The sequence below is a fragment of the Cinclus cinclus genome, chromosome 10, assembly GCF_963662255.1.
Source record: "Cinclus cinclus chromosome 10, bCinCin1.1, whole genome shotgun sequence".
NCBI lineage: Eukaryota > Metazoa > Chordata > Aves > Passeriformes > Cinclidae > Cinclus > Cinclus cinclus.
The window spans coordinates 21,584,592-21,606,871 of NC_085055.1; the positions used below are offsets into that span (position 1 = coordinate 21,584,592).

General features: G+C 45.4%; 2 protein-coding genes across 2 annotated transcripts in view; both read left to right on the forward strand.

Annotated features, from left to right (window-relative positions):
- The first annotated feature begins 2,306 nt into the window (after positions 1-2,306).
- RNF168 (ring finger protein 168) lies at positions 2,307-10,289 on the forward strand. The gene is made up of 9 exons (XM_062498995.1): positions 2,307-2,334; positions 2,660-2,731; positions 2,848-2,930; positions 3,298-3,641; positions 4,681-4,757; positions 5,920-6,096; positions 6,744-6,868; positions 7,159-7,246; positions 7,757-10,289. The coding sequence occupies exons 4-9, from the start codon at positions 3,341-3,343 to the stop codon at positions 8,822-8,824; spliced, it is 1,836 nt and encodes a 611-aa protein (XP_062354979.1). The 5' UTR covers positions 2,307-2,334; positions 2,660-2,731; positions 2,848-2,930; positions 3,298-3,340; the 3' UTR covers positions 8,825-10,289.
- A 1,964-nt stretch (positions 10,290-12,253) lies between these two features.
- Positions 12,254-22,280, forward strand: part of UBXN7 (UBX domain protein 7) — a 29,622-nt gene continuing 19,595 nt past the window's right edge. The window contains exons 1-4 of the mRNA XM_062499095.1: positions 12,254-12,371; positions 16,325-16,472; positions 19,184-19,251; positions 22,060-22,125. Coding sequence (XP_062355079.1) covers positions 12,299-12,371; positions 16,325-16,472; positions 19,184-19,251; positions 22,060-22,125 — 355 coding nt within the window. The 5' untranslated portion in view covers positions 12,254-12,298. The remainder of the gene's footprint in view (positions 12,372-16,324; positions 16,473-19,183; positions 19,252-22,059; positions 22,126-22,280) is intronic.

A 22,280-nucleotide genomic window follows, 5' to 3' on the forward strand; every position in this document is an offset into this window, starting at 1 on the left:
CATTAGTGATGAGATCTCAGATAACTTTACCCTTACTTGTAGAGGAGGAAGTTGGAGAATGGGCCATGAGGAAGCTCATTTACCGTGATAAAAAGCTGCAAACCAGGGAGCAAACCACCGTCAGGAACACTCATTATCTGACAGCCCAGCTCTGGAAGTCATTCCCAGAAAACCCCACTCACCTCACCTCAGGTTCTGCACTTGCTCTCTCTGTGCTGAAACATTCAATCCAATTCTGACACATCAACCCTTCCAGTTCTTCTGGACTCCCCACCTTTCTACGTGACACCAGATTAACTTTCCAATGAAAGTTCTCTTTTCGTCCCAAAAGTCTTGCTGAAGCAAGAGGAGTTCTGCTGCAGTAAGATAAGCTTTCACCAGGCTGCAGAGGAAGCCTGGTAGCATAAGGAAACAACAGAAAATCGTTAGACAAGGATCTGCAGAAGCAGCCAGACAGTGAATTAAAGTCATTAAGGTCGGGGATACCAAGTAAAATATGCTACCGGTGAAATAGTTTTATTTTCTCCTCATTCAGGTCAGCTGCAGACAATGCAAAATAGGGTTTGGTTTGGAGAAGGGGGAGGCAGAAGTAGAAGTAGGAGCTGCTGATAGGAAAAAATGGCATTTTTGGTCATCTCTTATAACAACAGGCATTAAATACCGTGGCATACGTATCAGAGAATGGAAAAAATGTTTGAAGGGTTTTGTTTTGGCTTTTTATTTTTTAATGTCATTACCAGCTGTTGTGTATTTTTGTCCTTACAAAAAGTTCACCCAAATATACACAAAACAGGGCCACAAACATGACTAGAGTGCTGAACACAAGTAGGTCACAATTCAGAACTCATTAAAACAATACAATAATAATAGTAACAGAAGCAGTGGGGCAAATTAGGAATGAAAAAAGATAAATATGTTGGTAATAATATTTGCTGTTACTGTTAGCTGATATAGCCTGAAGTTCTGCCAGTAAAACAAAAAGAAAAAAATCACAAAGAATTCTGTAAGGAGTAGGTGATGTTCTGCTAGGAAATCACTATTGAGTACATAGTACTGAGATAGTGCTTCAGTATTTAAGAAGGAACTTTGAATTATTTACATTAGCTTTCAGATCCTTAGGATTCTCAAGAACATGCCTTGATGTCAGTCAGGTAACTGAGGAAAATGTGGAGAAAACTGTCTTTACAAAAACCACCACAGTGACAGAAGACCAGCACATCCTGTATCTGCAGGAAAGAGAGAAATGGACACAAAAATAAATATTTGCATTCTCCTCTCAACACAACAAGTTCTTTTAAACCAGGCAGTTTCCTTCAGCAAAAGTGGAGCGGCTTAAAACTCAGAACCTCATCTTTATAATTTACAACTTTAAATAGGGAAAAACACAACACATACCAAATAATGAAAAAGCATTCAATAAACGCGAGCTATGAAGTAGTTTTTATCATAGTCGTTCCATGGAAGGACAGTCCTATTAAAAAAACAAACACTGCAGGTGGCTTGTTTATTATTTGCGTAATTTTTAACCGGAGGAGTTAATGAAAAGTTCTGCTCAATGTTAAATTAAAGTTGTTCAAAAGACCATGGCATTACAAATAAAAGCATAAATCACCTCAACACGTGTTAGAGAAACACCTACAATGCAAATGGCTGAGAGCCACAGATACCTGTACATACTAATTTTGCCTGCATTTGGAGACTTTAAGATCTCTGCACCAGGAAACGACCAAAAAGATGTGACAATAAACCTCGACTTTTAGTGGTGCTCTCACAAGTCTTGGGAGGACGCCCAGAGCGGGGTCTGGAACGCAATGTCACAGCAGAAAAAGCCCCAAATCCTTCCGAAATCGGCTTACTGTCGTTTTGCACCGCGCAGAGTAGAGAGCAGGCTGCAGTGGCTGGAGGCTCGGTTCGCACAGCTGGACTCCAGCCTGCGGAGCCTGGAGCACGGCTTGGACCGGCAGGCCGAGATGCTGCAGGAGGACCTGAGGCGGGACGTGCCGTGCCTGGCCAGGTGAGCACGGCCAGGGACCCCCGCAGGGAAGGGCTATTCCCACCATCCCGCCGAACGCTGCTCTCGGGCTGTGGGAAGCGGCTCCCGCCCGTTGTGCCTCCACAGCCCAGCCCGCCTTCTCCCTGAGCGGGCTCTGTCTCCCAGCAGGCTCGGCGGAAGGAGACAAGGAGGAGACGGAAGAGGAGAAGGAGGAGAAAAAGGAGGAGAAAAAGGAGGAGGAGGAGGCGGAGCCGTCAGGCGGGCGGCGGGAACAGCCCCTGAGTGAGGGCGGAGCGGGGCCGCCATTGCGGGAGCCGCGGCCTGTCCCGGCCTGCCGAGCGGTGGGTGCAGGGTCCCGGCCGGGACCTTCCTCAGGGACCTTCCTTCACCCTGCCGGTCCTGGGGGCTGGATGGGGGGCACGAGGGGCCCCCCTTTTCGCTGGGGGTTATTTATTTATTTATTTTTCTTTTTGTCAATAAAAGTAGCGGAAATAATAAATCCCGCCTTAACGTGTATTTGTCTTCATGGCGAGTTCTCTGTGAGGAATGGCAGCTTTTCTTTCGAGGGCTTCCTGTGTCTGAAGCTGCCTCTTTAAGAAGCTTGTAACTTAAAAATCAGTGGGTTTCTTCTTTTGCTGTATGTGTCTTTTGTTTTCTCTCCCACAGTATTGCTGGGCCAAGTGGAAAAATCGTGTGAGGAGACAGATGACCCCCCCCAGTTTCAAGTCATACAAGAAGGTGCTGAAGTTTTAATTCTTAATTTTTCTTGAGAAAAAAAGAATTGTAGCTTTATACTCCTAGCTTAAGCAAGCTAATGAATGAGGAAGAAGCTGCTCTGCTCTGGTGTATTTCAGAACGTGCTGGAACCAAGCCTGTGCCAAAAGCAGCTCTCAAAGGATGCGCCTTACCGAAAAAAATGAGAGAATGGAAGGTTAAGGTAACTGGAATAACATATCCAGCGTATTTTATCGCAGATAGGGAGTAGTGGGAGAAGAGGGGAGTAACACAGGTGTCTGGAAGAACTCTCACCTTCTTTTCCCCTCTCTCATTACCACCTCCTTGCTATCCCCAAAGCACCGGTTACAGCTCACAGGAAGCTGCAGCAGGAAAACCTGGTAGAGTTTTCCCATGACTTCTGTAAAAATCTGCTTCTTCCTCAGGAATCTCTCAGGCACTGAGCAAAAGCAATCACTTAAGCAGGCTGCTAAATCCACTAACGTTTTCTTACAGTAGCTGTAAAACATTTTGTATTTTCCTTTATTTTACTTTCCATGAGGAACCTAACTGTTTCTTTTTGCTTTCAGGCCCTGATGTTACCCTAGTGTTGCTCCTCTACCTCAAGTCAGTATGTCGAAGAAATCCAAGGCCCCGCTTTCCTTGTCTGACTGCCTGTGCCAAATCTGCATGGAGATCTTTGTGGAGCCTGTCACGCTGCCGTGCAGCCATACCCTCTGTAATTCCTGCTTCCAGATGACAGTGGAAAAGGCCAGTCTTTGTTGCCCCTTTTGTAGGCGTCGAGTCTCCTCCTGGGCACGGTACAATACCCGCAGAAATACTCTTATCAACTGGGAACTCTGGGAGAAGATTCAGAAGAATTACCCAGAGGAGTGCGAGCGGAGGATTAACGGACAGGATTTGGATGAGGAAAGTAAGTGAAGTGTCCCTTGTCCTGGGATGTGTCTGCTTTGCCACAGGAATTACTGCAGGTGGACTTCAGATGCTGGGATATAAGGAGCTGTGGGTAGGCAGGTGTGTTACTGGTGGCAGAGACGGAGCTCTCCTGCAAAAGGGGCAGGGAAGAAGTGGGCAGTGCCTTCTTTATTTGTAGTGCAGAGGATAAAATTACGTTGTCTGGTCATTTCAGTGGGTATTTGTTCGTGCCTTTGGTGTGTGGCTGCCTGGCCTTGTTCACTGCTCATTTGCAGCTGTAGCATCTGCAAGCAGTGTTTGAGTCTGTGGGTGTGTTTCTTTATCACTGTCAAGTAAGTGAAGTGGTTAAAAGATTTTTAGGTGTTAATTAGTTTGGTTGAAATTCCAGGGGTTTGGTCAATGCAAGAATCTGTGAGCTGAAAATTGTGGTGTCAGAGAGAAGGAAGTGAAATCAGATTAACTTTTTGAAGAAGGATTTTGGGGTTTATGATGTTGCAAGTGCCCCTGGGGGACATTTTGGTAGGTTGGCTGTAGGACAACTTGTTCCACTTGCAGTGTTCTGAGGTCTTTTTAATGAAAAAAGAGTGAAAGACACAAATTATGGTCAGTGTACCAACAGAGAATGAAGGAGGGAATGGTTTGAGTTGGGAGGGACCTTGAAGATCATCCCATTCCACCTCCCTGTCATGGGCAGGGACACCTTACACTAGACCAGGATGCTCCATCTAGCTTGGACACTTCCAGGGATGGGGCAGCCACAGCTTCTCTGGGCAAATTGTTCCATTATATTTGCTTTGTATACAGTGCTTGGGAAACACCGCCTGTTCCTGCCACTCTGTAACACCGTGCTTTTCTACTGTGTAAACTTTATTCTTTGGTATTTTTTTTACTTTATTCCTTCCTCTTTTTAACCACAGCACTTGATTTAAGTCGAATCATTCCCAGGACAGGGTATGGAGTTAAAATGCTGTGTTGTTGACTGTCATGACTTTGTGTTTGTTGACTCTGTGTATTTTCCTCTCCTTCCTCTTGATTAGTCTGTGTCCCCAAGCCACAGCACCAGCTGAGCAAGCCTGGGGAGCTGAGGCAGGAATATGAAGCAGAGATTAGTAAGGTAAGTCTAAAAATATGTTTAAAAAGCATAAATGCTTTGTACCCAGTTATTTGAATTGTTCCCACAAGCAGCTGTAGTTTTATTTAATAATAAAGATACTTAAAAGGGCACTGCAGCTGAAAGAACATACTGGTCGCTCCTGAATTTGAATTAAATTGATGGAAGAGATTTCTTTGTATTTGACATGGAGTGACATTTCTCAGGTTTTCTTGATCTATACCTCCTAACCTCATCTCTCAGTCAATGTACATGCAAGTAGCAAATATAGAAATTTGGAACTGTTCAGGCTTTGATTCTATATTTGTCTTCTTGATTTCCCTCCAAGTGAGAGACCACAATTAGATAACCTTCAGTAATGAACATACAGCATTTTCTTTCTTCTTTGTTCACTCTGTTACCTGTGCTCATTTGAAAATCAGTAAAGATTTTAAAGAATTCTCAATTTTGGCCTATTTAAGCATCCTTCTTCCAATTCAGACACATTAGTATTAAGATTTAGAGTTGGAAAATATATGGGAATGCACCTTTCCCTGAGAGCTCCTTGCTGGTGATTACAGGAGCACATGAAGCAGAGGACCAGGGGGAGGGATTTCCAAAGAAACTTTATTCTTGAAGTACTTTGCTGTCCTCATGGAGTTGCTGGTAACTGATCTCTCAGCATGTCTGCTGTAAGGAAAGCAGATTTAAAACTCCTGGCCTGCTGCTTTGGGTTTTGTGTGTTTCTAGAGAGCAGCACTCTTCTAGAAGAGAGAGATGTAATGCTGGGAGATGTAATGGTAAAAGCAGGTTGAGCAAATGCTGTGGGATAGCTGGCATTCAGCCTTAGAAGGAATTCTAATCCCAGTTTCTCTGTAGATCTGTGTTTTTGGAGGTCTTAGTTTTTTGTTGCTAACTCTTTGAAAAGGTGAGGACTGGAGTTTAACCTTGCAGGTGAGCAAGGTTAATGGTATCATCTTAGAGAAACCAAAGGGTTTGTCACTGCGGTCAAACCGGAGGCTCTACACATAAGCATCTGTGTAATTCTTACATCTTCGAGACTCGTGCAGTGAAATACTGCTGTATTTTGTAACAGTGAATGGTTCAGGTTTAAGGAGTGTCATCTCAGTGTAAAATGTGGCCCTGCAGTAGTAACCAGGTGGATTTTTTCAAACATCTGGTGTAGGTGGAGGCAGAAAGGCGAGCACATGAACAGGAGGAGAACAAAGCGAGTGAGGAATACATCCAGCGGCTGCTGGCAGAGGAAGAGGAGGAGCACAGGCTGGCAGAAGAGAGAAGGAAGGAGATGGAGAAGCAGCTGAAGCAAGATGAAGAGCTGGCCTGGCAACTCAGTAACAGTCTGGTGAGTCAGGATCCAGTGGGACAGCAGCAAATGTCAGTATAGTGCAAGCAGCTTGGACTTCTCAGAGCAAATGTTAAAATTTGGAATAGTTTAAATTTATTTTAGTTGTACTTGAAAGCTGTTGTCACTCCCCCAGTACTCTAAAGCCTTGATTGACCATTAATTTTTGAAAAGCCAGGGGGAGGGTGAAGCCTGTGTAATACACACTTGTAATCCAGCATCCAGTAAGTGTGCTGCATGTTTTCATTGTGAAAACATTGATTTTCTGCTGTGTGCTTCCTTTTCCTCATGATTTAAAAACTCCTTCTTTGGAAGAAATTAGTACCTGTAACCTGTACTGGAAGAAAGGAACATACAGTGTAAATGTACCTTACCTTTTGGAGGTGTTTTTTTGTTTTATTAATTTGTTTTGCATAGTTGAATTTTTGCTGCCCAATGATGAAACCTGCGTACTTATTTGAGCAAAGCCTCCTGTCCCTTAGTGCTAGATTAACATTTCTTTCTCAGTAACCATCCATTACTCAAGGTTCTGGAATTATTTGGACAGAAGTAACTAATCCTGCACCAAAACCAGAGTAGTTCCCTGAGGTTTGTGCAGTTTGTGTTGTTTTTTGTTTTACCTAATACTGTTTTTACTTGTCTGAAAGAATGAAGATCCTGAGGAACACGTGCCTGGCGGCCCATCACCAGCACACAGCCTCTCCCTTCAGGCATCCCCACTGAACCTGAGCAAGGCAAAGAACAAACCAAGCAACTCTGGAGACATTCAGAAGTAAGGGATTCAGCCAAGGGTTTCTTTAATTATTGGCCTGTTTCAGTGTCCCTCTGCCCCATTTGCTTCTTTGGAAGGCTGTAGGCCAGCTTCCCAAGGTAACTGGGGACAAACATGAAGTGTTGAAGTTTAAAACACTTCCTCATAGGAGAAGGAGGGAAATACTTGCCTTCTTGTTGTTTTTTGTTGGTCTGAATGAACATGAAGGTTTTGAATGATGCAAAGGACTGACAATTCAAGGACAAAATGTTTAAAGAGGTGTATCTTTTTTTTTTTTTTTTCCTTTTAAGGTATCTGTCCCCAAAGAATTATGGTGTGTTGGGCTCAGCATCGTTCTCCAGTTCCACAGGAAGAGGCAGGAACAACTCTATCTCTGTGGTAAGTGGAGTAATTTTGTTATAAATCTCAGAGTTTGTAATTGTGGGATATTTTCCGCTTGCCTGTAGGATTCCAGTTCTCTATTCCCCTTGCACATCAGTACTGGGCAGGTTATACTGCCCTTTATAAGCTACCTTCATTATTCATGATTCCCAGTTCTGGAGTCCACTGGAAGAGGATGCACCCTGATTTACATCATTCCATGGCTGTTGGTTTGATCATAAGACTTCCAGTGAAGATGAGCAGGCGTGCACAGTTGGTCTGAGTCACTGATAAGAGGAAAAAGCTACAGTTGTTATGCTTTCAGTCCTTTGGCTGGGCTTCTGCAGTTACTTTAAGTATTTTCATTATTATTAAGCAGTTAGGTACTTTTTTAAAAAGAGAAGTATCTGAGTTGCTGTCACAGAGCACTCAGGGTCAATGCAGCCATGAGAAGTGACTTTGGTATTTATTCACACCCATGGGCTTTTGATAAATTTACTTCATTAGTGGTGTCTCCCTTTTCTTCAGGAGACCAACGGCAATGAAGGCAGCAGCTCTGTGCTGCAGGATGAGCAAGAGGAAATGCCAACCCTGTCTCCACAGCTGACCAGTGTAAATAAAGAATCTGCTGCTAAGGATTCATTTTTGGAATCGTGCATGAACTATTTCAGTGCCTCAGCTTCAGGTGAAACTGCCACTGTCAAGCAGGAAAAAACACCAGGACCTAATGGTTTAGAAGATGGAGTTCCAGAGGCACTTCATGGAACCACAGAAGGGGAAGGGTGTAGGACAGTTGTTCCTAGATCCAAAGGAGAAGATGGTGCAGTTGAGCCAGACAGTGGCAATTTAACACATGTCCAAAGGGCAAACCTTGAAAAATCTGATGACTCTTGTACCTCTGGTCAGTTAGGAATGGATTGTGTGATGTCTGACAGCCAGACTGCGTTGCGTGATCCGGGGAAGGAGGCTGGACACTCAGATGAAGAGACACCAGGGAGACCACAGAACTCTAAGGAGACTCCCAAAAGGAAGTTACTGGAGGCCCCAGCTGATGCTATGATTGACATGGGCATGTTTGATAAGAGGAGAAGAGCCTCTTCGGAAGGTGTAGAAGACCAAGGAGAGCAGATGAATGATTTTAACTTGCAGACACAAAGAGCCTTTGAGCAGGAGTTCTACGAAAGGCGCAGGCAGGAGGAGCAGGACAGGCTCCTGGCTCTGCAGCTGCAGAAGGAGCTCGACAAGGAGGAGAGGACACTTAACAGGCAGAAGGGCTCTCCAGACGAGTATCTGCTGCGCACCAAACCACCTCGGTCCCTGAAAGACTCCTCTGCCAGGAAGGGAAGTTCCAAGGTGGCAAAAGACTCCAAGGGATCAAAAACACAGGCTGAAACCAATCACCACAAGACTAGGAAAGGTTCCTGCAATGAAAACTGGCAGTCCCCTGCCAGGGTCCGGGTGAAATCCCCCAGCATCAAGGAAGGAAAGGTTTTGAATTGTGTGGTTAATACCAGTGACACAAATGATATTTGTTCACTGCCTAAGAACAAGCAAAAGACAATCCTGCAGATGTTTAAAAGCCCTGTTGCAGAGTAGATCAGAGCCCTGGACACGTGGTGGAGTGGGAATGGGAACTGGGGTGTTGTTCTCCTGTGTTAGGCAAAGCTTCCCTAAGCAGTTTGGAGTGGTTGCTTTGGAGGGGAGCCACTTCGGGCAGCGGTGCTGTGAGTTCTGAGAAGTTTTAGTAAACACCCGCAGAATGTAACATTTTTAATTGTTCTTTTCTTGAATATGATTTCCTAGCACTTGATGTATTTCTTGCAGGAATTGGAGCATTTCTTACTTTCTAACTTGCATTTACACGGTTTGGAGTGTGAATACTGGTAGGGTTGGAAAACAGGGATGACTGATGGTCTGACCTGAAAATGAGAATCTGAAGCCTTTAATGGAAAAGATACACATTCCATGGAGGAAACAAGTGAAAAATGAGTGTATTCTCAGCTGGCTGTCAGCTGCAAGGTTGAAGCTTCCCTCTGCACCACCACTGTTCTGTAAATTGAAGCATGTTTCTGGAATTCAGGCTGTTTCTGGAATTGCATTGTTGACACACCCATTTACACCAGTGTAACCAGCCAGCCACTCTTTCCCTCTCATATGCTGACCCCTGCCTCATTCTCCACTGCCTCAGCCAAGGATCTTGCATGGATGCCAAGGCTGTGGGCTCCCATTCACATCTATTCACAGAGATCCATCCTGCACATCCCGTTTTCCCTGTTGTTAGGAGCAAAATACTAATGTTTTCTTATTGTTAATGTCCTGCAACTTTATTCTTGTACAATAGTGTTACTATGTTTGAGGCTGTTTAATTTTCATACTCAGACTCAGGTTTGAGTGTGATTAAAACAATAATCTAGAAGCCAGTTATGATGGAGAGAGTTAAAAGGGAAAGAAGCAACTGAAATTTGGAATTGTCAGTAATGACACAACTGTAATTAGAGATTTCACATAACTGCCCTTCCTGGCTGTAACTGTTCCACTCCATTTTTAGAGGCACTACTAAATGCTGTTCCTGTTGGATTTAAAACTAAAACAACACAAAAAATTTTAATTTAGATGTGGAGGTGCTGAGGCCTGTTGAGGCTGGGGAACAGGCAATCAGATCCTACTATGCAGAGGAAGTTTTCTTGCTAACTGTTTTGTCTGTTGTTTTATGAAGCCGTATTTTGGCTTTTCTTTGCTTCTTTGGAGCTACTTTTGCACTGTCAGTGTTTGAAATGGAGCCAAGTGCCAGCTGCAGTGCTGAAGGGAATATGCTAGTCATCAAAGTCAGCAAATGTTTGAGTTTTGTCCTTTTTATGAACCCCATTGATGACTTTAACTCTGTTCTGGGACATTCCTAACAGACTTGTTTCTTGTTTCTTCAGCAGCATCTTCTGATGCTTTAAGTTTTTAAAAAACAAATTTTATGGAAAGCATGACCAGCACACTGAGCCAAAAATATACATTACTGGGGTTCCCCCCCCCCCCCCATAGTCTGCATGTCTTTATCATTGGTGGGCTTCTCATAAATAAATAAATAAATAAACATTCTGTTCAGAGATGATTTTTGAGAAAGTTACAACAGGTGACCAGTGGCAAGTCCTTTGATGGCCTGCTGCCTCAGCCATTGTTCTGGAAGCCTTCCTTCAATATGGGTCTGTTTTTCTTTAATCCTTAATGCAGTTGGGATTTTTTCTGTCTTACCCGTGATGTCAAAAAAAACTTAATTAAAGGGTTTCTTTTAAGGCAGAGCTACTGACTGTTTCCATGCACAATAATCCTCACCAGGCATAATTTGGCTTATTCTTTTAGATGTTCATTGTTAGAAGGTGGAATTTGGCCACTGCTGAGTGGATTGTGGTTGCACCAACAGCTTGTTTCTGACCCTGTGCTTTGAAGCAGCTGAAATCAGCTTTGTTCCACTGGTGTTGGTGAAGCAGGAGTCTGTATTTGGGATGTCTGGGCTGGTATAACAATTCACTGCTGCTCACCTGCCTTCAACCCTGGTGATTCATTTGTCTTGTTTGTGAACAAGTTCAGCTCATCCAACTGCTAAGAAAAACAGAACTACTGCCAAAACCCCAAATACTTCACAGGCTTGTTTGCTTCCCTGAGCACTCGTGTTGGTGTGGGGGATGGGAGGGAATAAGAGAGGGAACAGATGTACCTGTTTCCATGGCAGTGAGGTGTTAAATTATTAGAATTCTAGGGAAATTCAGCTTTATGTAGTACTCACAGAGTTGACAAATGTTACTGGCAAGGTGTTCAGCAGGAAAGCAGCCACATTCCTGCTGTTCCAGGAAACTGGAAAGGAGTAAAGCGTTCCTTTCCTGACATTTCACGTGGCCTGGGGATCAGAAACACCTGGTACCTGGCGTTTCTTTTTCTAGTGTTTCTCTTCACCTGGTGGAGAGAAACCCAAGGGTTTCCTCTTCTGGCTTTGTGACTGTGATGGCAGCAGTGCCCTGTCAGGGCTCCCTGGACTGGTGCAGATGAGCTGTTCCTTGACCACCTCACAGAGCCCCAGAATGGGTGAGGCTGGAAGGGACCACACTACCCCAGCAGGGCCATCCCAGAGCCCATGGCACAGATTGTGTCCAGACAGCTCTGGAATACTCCCAGGGAGGCTCCACAGCCTCTCTGGGATCTGCTCAGGGCTCAGGCACTGCTCAGGAAAGTTCTGCCTCATGTCCAGGTGGAACTTCCCGGGCTCAGTCCCTGCCCATTGCTCTGGTGCCATTGCTGGGTCCTGCTCGGAGCCCTCCCTGCAAACAGGGACAGAAAGGGACACCCAGGACTGAGTGCCCCTCTCAGCTGGGGCTCCTCCCGAGGCTGAACAGCCCCAGCTCCCTCAACCTTTCCTGGGCACGGAGATGTTCCAGGCCCTTCAGCATCTCCGCAGCTTTCCCTGGACCTGCTCCAGCAGCTCCATGTGTCTCCTCTCCTGAGGAGCCCAGAGCTGGATGCAGCACTGCAGATGTTCTTCATAGAGCGGGATAGAGGGACAGGATCAGTCCCTGACCTGCCGGCAGTGCTCTTCCCAGGGTCCCACTGGCCCTTCAGGCCCCCAGGACACACTGCCGGCTCGGGGACAGCTGGTTGCCTGTCAGAACCCCCAGGTCCTTCCCGGCCTGTGCCGGTGATCAGGGCTATTCCCGAGTGTCTCCGGTCCGCATCCGGCCCGCGGTCTGCCCAGCCCCTCGCTGCGCCGCGGGCCCCAGTGACGGGGTAAATCCTCCTGGGAACCCCGGGTGAGGGTCCTGAGTGCCGGTCCGGTCTCTTAAGGCCCGTGCCCCTTGCAAGCGGCGGCTCGGGAATTCCGAGGGGGGGGGGGGGGAATGGAAGGGGGCGTTGCCATGGCAACTCCCGCCTCCCGCGCGGCCGGAGGGGGCGGTGCTTATTACCGCGGCGACCGAGACCCCGCCCCCTCGAAGCGGCGGGAGGGGGAAGAGGCGCGCGCGCGGGCGGGCCCCGCGCATGCGCAGCGCGCGCCGGCCGGCGGCGCGTGTGTTGTGGTGCGGCGGCGGCAAGATGGCGGCGCCCGGGGGCTCGGCGGGCGCCGCGGCGCTGAGGGCGCTGGTCCAGCAGTTCACCGCCATCACCGGTGGGTTCGGGGCGCGGGGCACGCCGAGGCCGCTGGGCTTCCGCGGGAGGGTCCCGCCTGGCCCTCACCGCCGGCGGGCCGGGCACGGGAGGCGCGGGCCGAGGCGGAGCGATTCCGGGCGCGCTGCCCCTGCCCCCGGAGCGCCTCCCTTGGGGCGCCGGCGGTGCCGGGGCCTGTCTGCGGGCGCGCCCCGGGGCCGACCCTACTCCCTGCGCGGCGGAGAGCTCGCCTCCCTTTGAGCGGCGGCTCGGAGGTTCCTCGGTTGTCCCGGTGGCGCGGGTGCGTGTCCTGCTCCCTCCCTACCTCTTCCCCTCCCTCCCGCCTGCGCTCCGCCCTGGGAGCCGCTTCCCGCTCCTGCGGGTAACCGATGGCCGGGAGGGTCCCGGGATCCGAGCCCGCTTTTAAAAAAACAGAAGTGTCCTGTATTGCGGGCGACTTTCGGCAACTTAAGTTTGCAAACGGAGAGAGCGGGTGAGCTTTGTTGAGTTCGCAAACGGGAGAGCAGGTCGCTTTTCCGTGGAAGTTCGCGTCAGGTGACAGCTCCTGCTTCAGGTTGTGTACTGGGAGCTCTTGACCCACTTTGTGTTTAATCTGCTTCGCCGTAGTTACCGCTGGCTGATGGCTTTGCGTGTCAGATGCTGCAGGAGTGTTTAATAAGATGTGTCAGCTAAACAGCCAAAGAGAAGTGAAACTGCTGTAATTCGGTTTTCCAGACCAGCTCCGTTTCAGGTTGTGTCCCTGTACTTGGACACACTCAAAAATTGTTTTGAGGGAAATTATTGATCTTTCAGCTATTCCTGGAGTATCCTTATAGGGCAAATCCTTTGAACAAAAAGAACCTGCAGCAATTATATTTTCAATAATACGTGCCTGTGTGTGAGATATTTGCTAAAACCTGAACCACAACAGGCAGAGCTGGTTTCTTGCTCCTGACACCTTCTCTGTTTAGACACATGTTTTATGCTCAGCATAAGATAACCCCTCTATGCTTTCAAAAACGAGAAAGAAATAGCCTACTGGGCTTCACCCATCCACTATTAAGTGCAGTTTTGAAGTTTCGTTTTACCTTTAACAGAATTTAGGGTTGCATTTGGAAGTGTGTGGAGCTTGTCTGGCCGATGCTGCTGGGGTGTGACAGGTGCTTACACCTCAGTGCTTTGTGTTTGTAGCTTTTTCAGCTTGGAGTTGTCAGTGTATGCAATCACTGCTGTCTATGGGGAAAAGGTTGAGGGAATATTCTACAGCATGGGGAGAAATAGTTCTTAATGCTTTTCTTTGATCCTGATGGCAGAATTGCATTTCTTTGGTGCTCTCATCCAGGAAAGTACTGCTAAGAGAATGTAACGCCTGTGTGTCTTGATGCCTTAAGTTTCAGCTTTTATATTCTCCATGTTCTGTACTGAATTAGTATATAACTCTGAACTCCATATAAAGTGTCAGCAAGTTCTCCTCACAGCTCAGTCACACAAAACAATCCTTTTCCAGCCCCACAAACAAGGACACTGCTGCAGCTTCAGCCCCAAAAAGTGCAAACAGCAGAGAATTGAGGAGAGAATCTGGGAGGATGGGACTGCAGAACCTGGAGCTGGGATTGGACAATGAACCCCAATATGGACATGGACCAAAACTTATAAAAGTGTGAAAACTCCTGACCCGGGGTCCATTTTGGGTGTAGCCTTGGCCAGGCTCTTGTACTGCCCAAGGTGAATCCTTTGAAGGCCTTTCAATAAATCCCTACTTTATTCCTTTAATTCTGTCCAGCCTCTGTTCCAGGGAGCCTCTCAAGGCATCATTCTTCCCCAAGGAAATGATGGAATATCTGTGAAATTTGCTTTGAAACTTAACAAATATTTAGAATTTTATGTTTTCCGGCACAAGGACTGAAAGCTTTGATATGCTGGCACTTCCCTCAGGAATGATGAGGAATCAGTGGAGGCATTTGCTGTGTCAGTGTCTCTTTAAATAATAGCAGAGGGTTGAATTATCATTTCTCTTCCAGTTCTTGCAAATGAATGGCTTTGCATGACTCTGCAGTGAGGTGTAGAGTGGTGTGTGTGTGTGTTCTGGGCTCACAGGTGTGGTTTCATTGCTACATTTAACATTGAAAAGTGCTGATAATGCCAAAAAAATAGTTTGAGTGAAGAACCTGAACTTCTCTTTTTTTTTTTCCTGGGGAGGGGTGTCACTAGTTTTTATTTTGCACTTTCTTCAGCTCTGTAAATATCTTAAAATACAGCTGCCTGTCATCCCAGCATGCTTGTTGTGGCAGGTTGGGTGTTTTGGGAAACCAGTTCCCTCAGTCAGTTTGGCTTTCTCCGTGGTTTGATGTGCAAGTTATTTAGAACTGATTGATCTCCACAGTTTCAAAGTGTATTCTGTGTTCAAACCAGAGTTTCTTAAGTCTTTCCCAGAAAATCTGAGAAACATCTGAAGATGTTTTGCCCAGACTGATGTTTGTGAGCCTGGTTTTGGGCAATGTTTTTGTCATTTTGGTGACTTGCTGTGAACCTAGAGAGAATTACTACACATCTCAAGGCTGCTCCCAGACTGGTTCAGCTGCATTTTGCCACTCTTCCTCTCTACCAGCCTTTCTAAAGAAGCTCTTTGGCAGTCCACCACCTATGGAGAAGGTGCTGTAAAGAACTGGGTTATGGGAGAGCTCCTTCTCCTGAGGGAGCTTCTGCTCATGGGACGGTTTTTGAGAAGTTGGGAGGTAGAGGTTCATCCTCCGAGCAAAGACTTACAGGTGATGTTAAGAACTGTTGTTTCATCCTAAGCACCAACATCAAAAATGGGACTAATTGCACTTTAGGTGTTCAAAGCCAGTCTGGACATGGCCTGAAGCAACCTGAGGTAGTGGAATTTGTTCCTGCTCATGGCAGGGTATAGAACTGGATGAGCTTTAAGCTTCCTTCCAAGCCAAACCATTCCATGATTCTGTGATTTGAATAAATGTTAGTCATTATACAAAGAACTCTGTAGACAAGTGTTACTTTCACCCTCTTGGCTGCTTTTTCCCCCCTCTTCTTATATAAACTGAGCTTCTGCTGGTTTCATTTTGCCTTTCAGCAGAATCGGTAAATCAGAGTGTCTTTTCTTCCATCTCTAAATGTCTTTTACAAGTGGATAAAAAAAACTTTAGCAGCTGATTTAATATTCTTCCTGTTAAAATGTTAAGTCAGGTTTTCAGTTTTTCTTTGTGTATGCCTGCCTGGGTTTGGAAAATTCATAGAATCGTGGAATGGGTTGCCTTGGAAGGGATATTAAAGGTCATCTTGTTCTACCTGCTGTGATGGGCAGGGACACCTTCCACTGTCCCAGGCTGCTCCAAGTCTGTCCTTGGACACTGCCAGGGATGGGACAGCCACAGCTTCTGTGGGCAACCTCTGCCAGGGCCTCACCTCCTTCACAGGGTAGAATTTCTTCCCAGTATCCCATCTATCCCTGCCCTCTGGCAGTGTGCAGCAGTTGCCCCTTGACTGTCCTTCCATCCCTTGTCCCAGGTTGCTCTCCTGCTCTCCTGGAGCCCCTTTAGGCCCTGGAAGGGGCTCTGAGCTCTCCCTGGAGCCTTCTCTTCTCCAGGTGAGCACCCCTAGCTCTCCCAGCCTGGCTCCACCCCTCACAGCACCTTCGTGGTCTCCTCTGGACTCATTCCAGCAGGTCCGTGTACCAGGAAGATATCTGATCTCTAGATCAGAAAAATCCAGATCATGCTAAAACCCCTCATCTGGTTTCCACTAGGTTTTCAGTTGCTGGCAGGAAGAAGCCTGGGAGTCCTGACTGCAAGCATTCCCTTCCCCCTGAGCTGTGTTATGTTTGTCTCCTTTCACAGTTGTGCTTCAGGGATAAATGGCAGCTGATGAACTGTTCTTCCTAATTATTAATGCTTTGAGAGAGAAAGCTGTTCTGGGCGCTTCCAGTCAAAATGCTGTGATTTCCCTTTGCCATTCCAGGTGCCAGTGAAAGCGTGGGGAAGCATATGCTTGAGGCATGCAACAACAACCTGGAGATGGCTGTCACCATGTTCCTAGATGGAGGAGGGATAGCAGAGGAGCCCAGCACCAGCTCTGCAGCAGTGTCTGCTGTCCGCCCGCACCCTGAGTACGTACCCGGTGTGGAAAACGAGGCTTGCTTTTGTGGCAGGTTTTTAAAAGTTTAATAAAAGACAGTAAGAGACAAATAATAAAGCAAAAGGTTATAATGACTGGGTGCTTGGCATTCAGCCAAGGGTACGCTTGCTGTTTTGGAGACACCTCTTAAATTTATTAGCTCGTTGCATATTCATATACCTATCATGCATTTTCAAACTTTTCTATAAATTATTTTCCATATTCCAGGAACTGTTTTACATGGCTATTCCTTGACTTTGGCTTTTTAGAGCATGTGTGGTTTTTTGGCTGTGGTTTTAATTTGTTTTTTTTATTAGTCTTTATTTGGGTTGTGGTCTTCAATTTTTGCAGACAATTGGTGCTGATAACTGGTTTATCAGTAGTAGGTGTCTTTACTGGGTGTTATTCAACCAGGTAGGTAGTTTACTTACTACAAAGACACTTTATCAGCCTATGTTACTCCTAAAGAAAACTATATTTTAAAAACCATTTCAACACCACACATACAGTATCCACCCTAATATTTGCAAAAAGCCAATACCATAATATGTATTTATAACACTGGGAACACAGCTGTGCCAGCCAGCCTGTCCCACAAATGTCACACTGCAAAGCACAGCAACTCAAGCAATTGTCACTTTTCACCAGAGCATTACACCCTGCTTTGATCTTGTTCAGTTGATTTTTCCAGTGGTGTTCTGGTCTGTAGACCAGAATTGAGTCTCTTGCACTTCAGAAGCTTTCTGTAGCTTTCACCTAGTGTTTTTTACAATCAAAGCCCAAGTCATTAAAGTAAGGATCCAGTAATAAGAGAGTCTTATTTTTAAATGCTTCAGCAATCTTACTTTACAGTAATTTGTCTGTTAGAGAATTCTCTTGGTTAGGTTTTTACAAATGAAGCCACCTTACTCCCATTTAATAGATTCATAGAATTTAAGGTTGGAAAAGACCTCTAAGATCATCAAGTCCAGCCATCAACCCAACACCACCACCACATTCACCACTAACCCTTGACCCCAGGTGCCACCTCCATGTGTTTATTGAACACCTCTGGGGATTGTGACTCTGCCACTGCCCTGGGCAGCCTGTGCCAGTGCTTTACAACCCTTTTGTGAAGAAATTTGCCATAATATCGAAAATAAACCTCCCCTGGCACAGCTTGAGGCTATTTTGTCTCATCCTGTCTCTTGTTACCTGGGAGAAGAGTGATATGTGAGGGTTTTATTGTAGTTTAACCCGGTTTGCCACTGGAAAGGCCAGGCTCTGTACACCAGTATGCAGAGGAATCAGCAACTTCAACACCTTCATCAGTCTCTTACACATCAGATGCCTGCAAAGGGAAGAGAATTTCCACATGCATGGCAGAGAGTCTCAGTGCTGCCTATTAATGTGTCTGCTTGAGATAAAGAGAATATCTTGAGTGGTATAAATCACATTCTCTAAATATGGTCAATTAAATGTAAGCCAGGCTTTTGTCTTTATGAAAATCTTCCACTTCAGGAAAAAGACAGCTATTTATTTATAGAGGAAAATCCTTCCCCTCATACTTCTGAAGCACATGTACAAATTCAAACAATTCTTTTAGTGCTAACCTTTATAGCTGATGTGAAGTGCCTTCCTGCTTGAACCTTTAACAAAGTTAAAATAGGTATATAGGTTAGTGTTCTTATTTCTAGACAACTTTCTTGCACATCAGTGACTTCAGATTTTTCTTGGAATATTTTCCTTTTTATACTCCACATCTTCCAGGTGCTGGTCAGCTCAGTGTTCCTCCTAGGACGAGAGAACAGTAAATGTTCAAATGGAGAGTAACTAGCTGCACAGAACAATCAAAGATGGGGAGGTTAAGAGCAAGGTTAGTGCAGCTTGCTGACGTGCTGAGCTACTTTTTGAAACCTGCGTGAAAAGTGCACACTTCACTTTGGAAGTGTGGGGAAAGAGGGAGTTCATAGGCAGGATGTAGCAATGGATGAATCTTTCTCCACATAGATCCATGGGCTACGTGACCACAGCGTTGTCACAGAGGTGCTTGTGATTTCTTTGTGATTTCCTTTCTTCTCCAAATTGTAGTTGTGGGTTACCTGTAAGTGTCTGCAAGTATAACTGACTGAGCTGTTGGCATGTGAGGGAGCCCAGTTATGTAAGCCAAGAACTGCTTCAGAGATGGGGGAAAATGGTCATCTTAACCTTGTTGTCCTTCTTCTGGAAAAGAGAGAGGTGTGACTTTCAGGTAGAAGCAAAAAGTCTTCTGACAGACAAAAGCTGGTAATAAGGAAGATAATATTTTTTTTCTGTTTAGCTAGCAAGGAAAGTAGGATGTTAAGTAGATTGTTTAACATCTTTTGCTAGGCTTTTAGAAACTTCCAAGTTCTAATGAAGTTATTCAAGAACAAAAAATGTTTAAATAGTAAATTGACAAAGCCTGGGATCAAATCACTCAGGGGTTTGCATAGTCTTTTATCAAAGGTCACCTGTGCTTGCTCTCAGTGCACAGGGTACCAGGTCCAGCAGCAGAGCCATGAGTGGGAACAGATGCTCCCTCGAGGTCCCACTTAATCCCAAACCTCTTCATTCAGTGCAGTGGTACAGAAGCATCTTTAACTGCTTCAAGTTGCAGGAGCCTTGGAGCATAATGAGGTGTGGTTTGTACATGTGTTTGGAATTATCTCTCTGATATTTTCTTTTCTGTTTCTTCTCTGATAGGGATGAAGTACGAGCTCCAATTCCTCAAAAGCAGGAAATCTTAGTAGAGCCTGAGCCCTTGTTTGGAGGTAGGCTTGTATTCTTATTTTGCTTCTGTTTTCTTTACCTTGAGGTGAGCTGAGTGATAAAAGAAAATCAAAACTTGTTGAATATGAAGAAATAACACCAGTGGTATTGAAAACTTCACACATGAGAGATGTTTTATTCCCAGGGGTACTAATTTGCTAAATCTTGTTTCATAAGACTTTGTGAGGTGACAGCCAATTAACTTAATTAAGTATACATCTGTGTTGTGGGGGACCCAGAACTGTGAGGCACTGCTGTGGAAATGTTTGAGGTGCTGGGATGGAAGATGGAGCCTTGGCTGAAGAGTGTGAATGAAGAGGACAAATGCCTGCCTCTCAAGAAGATGACAGATCAGAAAGAAGGCCTGAACTGTCTGATTGCTCATACCCTTCTCCATTTCTCATGCAGGAATTTAATTTGCTGTTTAAGCTGTGCTGTGCAGCTACTTTTCTTGTCTCTGTCCTTCTCATGTGGACCAGGTCATTTGTGAGCTGGCCTTTGCCATGTCAGATGGATTGAGAGCTTTGCCCTTTTCACCAAGGAAGGCCGTGCAAGTGCTCATCACTGCAGTGGTCTCACACCCATGGGAAATGCTCTTTTCTATCATTTAGTTCCTGTGTTAGAAAGCAGAAGGAGGCCAGGCTTCAGGTTTGCTCCAGAACTGATTTTGTCTTAATTCTGTTTGTCAGCATCAGAGAGGTGTTTTAGCCAGGATGCACAAACTGAGGGGTGGTTCAGAGGGTAGCACACAATGCCAGGCAATACAGGTGCACACCACTTGCCTTTTTGCTGTACTTGCACAGATAGCAATATTATATTTTCTAGTTTCAGTCCTTGTAGCAATTTTTTTCCCAGTCTGTTTTGGGAGCTGGAAAATTTAGACTCCTTTAATACACTTAAGTTCCCAGTCCCATGAGAAAATATTTATTCCTTAGACAGAATATGAATCACTGAAAGGGACTATCTTTACTTCTACATACTGATTTGAGATGCATGAATTTGAAGTCCACACTTAATTTGCATTTGGGCAAAAAGGGAATGACAAAGTATCTGCTCTTGTTGAAGTGCTTTTGCACTTCTGTGAGCTTCATTGATGCAATTTCATAACATTCCCCCTGCTGCTGAAAGGCCACCCTGTCAGCTGCAGTGAAGCTGGGCTTCAAAGGTCTCAACCATAAGATGCAGTGACATAAAAACAAACATGCTGTGTTTATCTAATCCTTGCACTTCCCATCAAACCTGGGTTTTGGAAGTGGGGTGTTTAATAGCAGAGGAGGGCAGTTCTGCAGCAGGAAATGTGCATCCAGAGAAGATGCCCTGCTGATGCCTCTCTAAACACAGAGGAGCTCTCTGCACTTTTACCTGTGGCCCAGCAGAGTTTCTGACAAAGATCTGTAGATGCCTATGGGTTTTTAGGATTCAGATCTGCTGACCCTAAGGCTTGGTCTTACACCTACCTGTTACACAGTGATTGAGTCACACTGTCACTGACCATCCACTGACCTGGATCAGCGATTCCCTCCTGGCACTGTCTGATCCACCATTGCCACTTGTGTTTGTGGCACAGAGCAGCCTGACAAAGTAGCTGAACCTGAAGAGATAATTGGTCTCAGCTCTAGCCTTAGAGCAGGGGAGGTGGCAGTTTCTGTTTGTAGGGGTGGTTGTTTAAGCTCAGGTTTTTTTCCAGTTGAAGAGGTGACCCTGTGTATTTGTGCCCTGCTGCATATGTGGATCCCATCATTCAGTATAAAGGATCCTCCTGGACTGCTGAGAGCCTCTTCACCTGTGCTGAGCCTGGCAGGGACATGCTGCTTTTGCTGAAGTGCTCCTTCAGTTGCTATTCCAACTGAGTTTAAGTTGTTCTGAGGTTGGCTTGTGCCTAAGCACTCAGGGTGAAGGAGATCTTACTCCCTGGAGTTGAGAGGTGTAATCCCCCAGCACATCCTTTGTTCAGGCTTGCTTTCTTTTTCCATGATAGTCTGTATCATCACATTTCCACTGGGTGTAGGTTGTATTTATCTTACTTTAATTTCTGTATTATTTATTATGTCTTGTAGCAATTGGGCTTTGAAAGTTCTGTCTTTCAGTTGATAGGAAGGTAGATCAGTACCTTGAATAACTTTGGCAGGCAGTTCTGTTTTCCTTCCAAGTGCAGTGCTTGTGCTGTACCTTAGGACTTCAGTGGGACTTGAGGGTGCTATTTCTGATACCTCCCTGGGCTGCCATTTCTGTCCAGCTGCAGACAGTCAGTTCTGGAGGTTTCCTTGCAAACAGTAATGCAGGATCTGCTTGAAGAGTGTGGCTCTTCAGTCCAGCCAAGAAGTTGGGACAGGATCAGGATAAGAGTTTAGAAAAGAGTAGAAATGCATTGTGGAAAAAACAAATGTGCTTCTTTATTAAAAAAAAAAAATTCTCACAGGGTTTAATCTTTTGAAGTTTATCATTCCCTTGAAGGCCTTGGGTAAAATCTTGACTGGAATTGTGACAAAGTGATGCTGTGACAGCCCTGCCACTCCGTGCTGAAGGGTCTTGGTGAGCCCATCAGAAGGGGCTTTAAGCCTCTCTATATTGTTGATACATGTTTTGTTTCAGGGCTAAGATTTGCTGGAGGGATGATGTGTTAGGAAATGGAATTTACAAACTACCTTCTGCCTATTTCCATCCATCTCAAGTCCTTCCCAATCACCTCAACTCCCACATCATCCCTGCTTTGGGTTCCTATTCTGTTTTCCACACGTGTGATGGAAAGTACTAATATGTTAATTTATTTTGATAATATACTTTTCAAATAATTCTTTAATTTTTTTAAGCTCCTAAAAGACGCAGACCTGCTCGCTCAATATTCGATGGCTTTCGGGATTTTCAGACAGAGACCAGTAAGTGTCTACAGATCAGTAAGCCTGATGTCTTATTTTAATACTTTTAATACAAATAAGATGGAAAAAAATCATTCCTGTTGTAGGCTAGGACAGCTTTCAGTTGTTGAAACATTTTTAAATTGCCAGTTGTGTAGCAGGGTGCATTATTAGAA

Bases quoted from the DNA above. Each gene is read 5' to 3' on its own strand.
- RNF168 (XM_062498995.1), top strand. From the start codon at position 3,341: ATGTCGAAGAAATCCAAGGCCCCGCTTTCCTTGTCTGACTGCCTGTGC. The intron at 3,642-4,680 runs GTAAGTGAAGTG...CCTCTTGATTAG, and splicing joins ACAGGATTTGGATGAGGAAA to TCTGTGTCCCCAAGCCACAG. The intron at 4,758-5,919 runs GTAAGTCTAAAA...CATCTGGTGTAG, and splicing joins ATGAAGCAGAGATTAGTAAG to GTGGAGGCAGAAAGGCGAGC.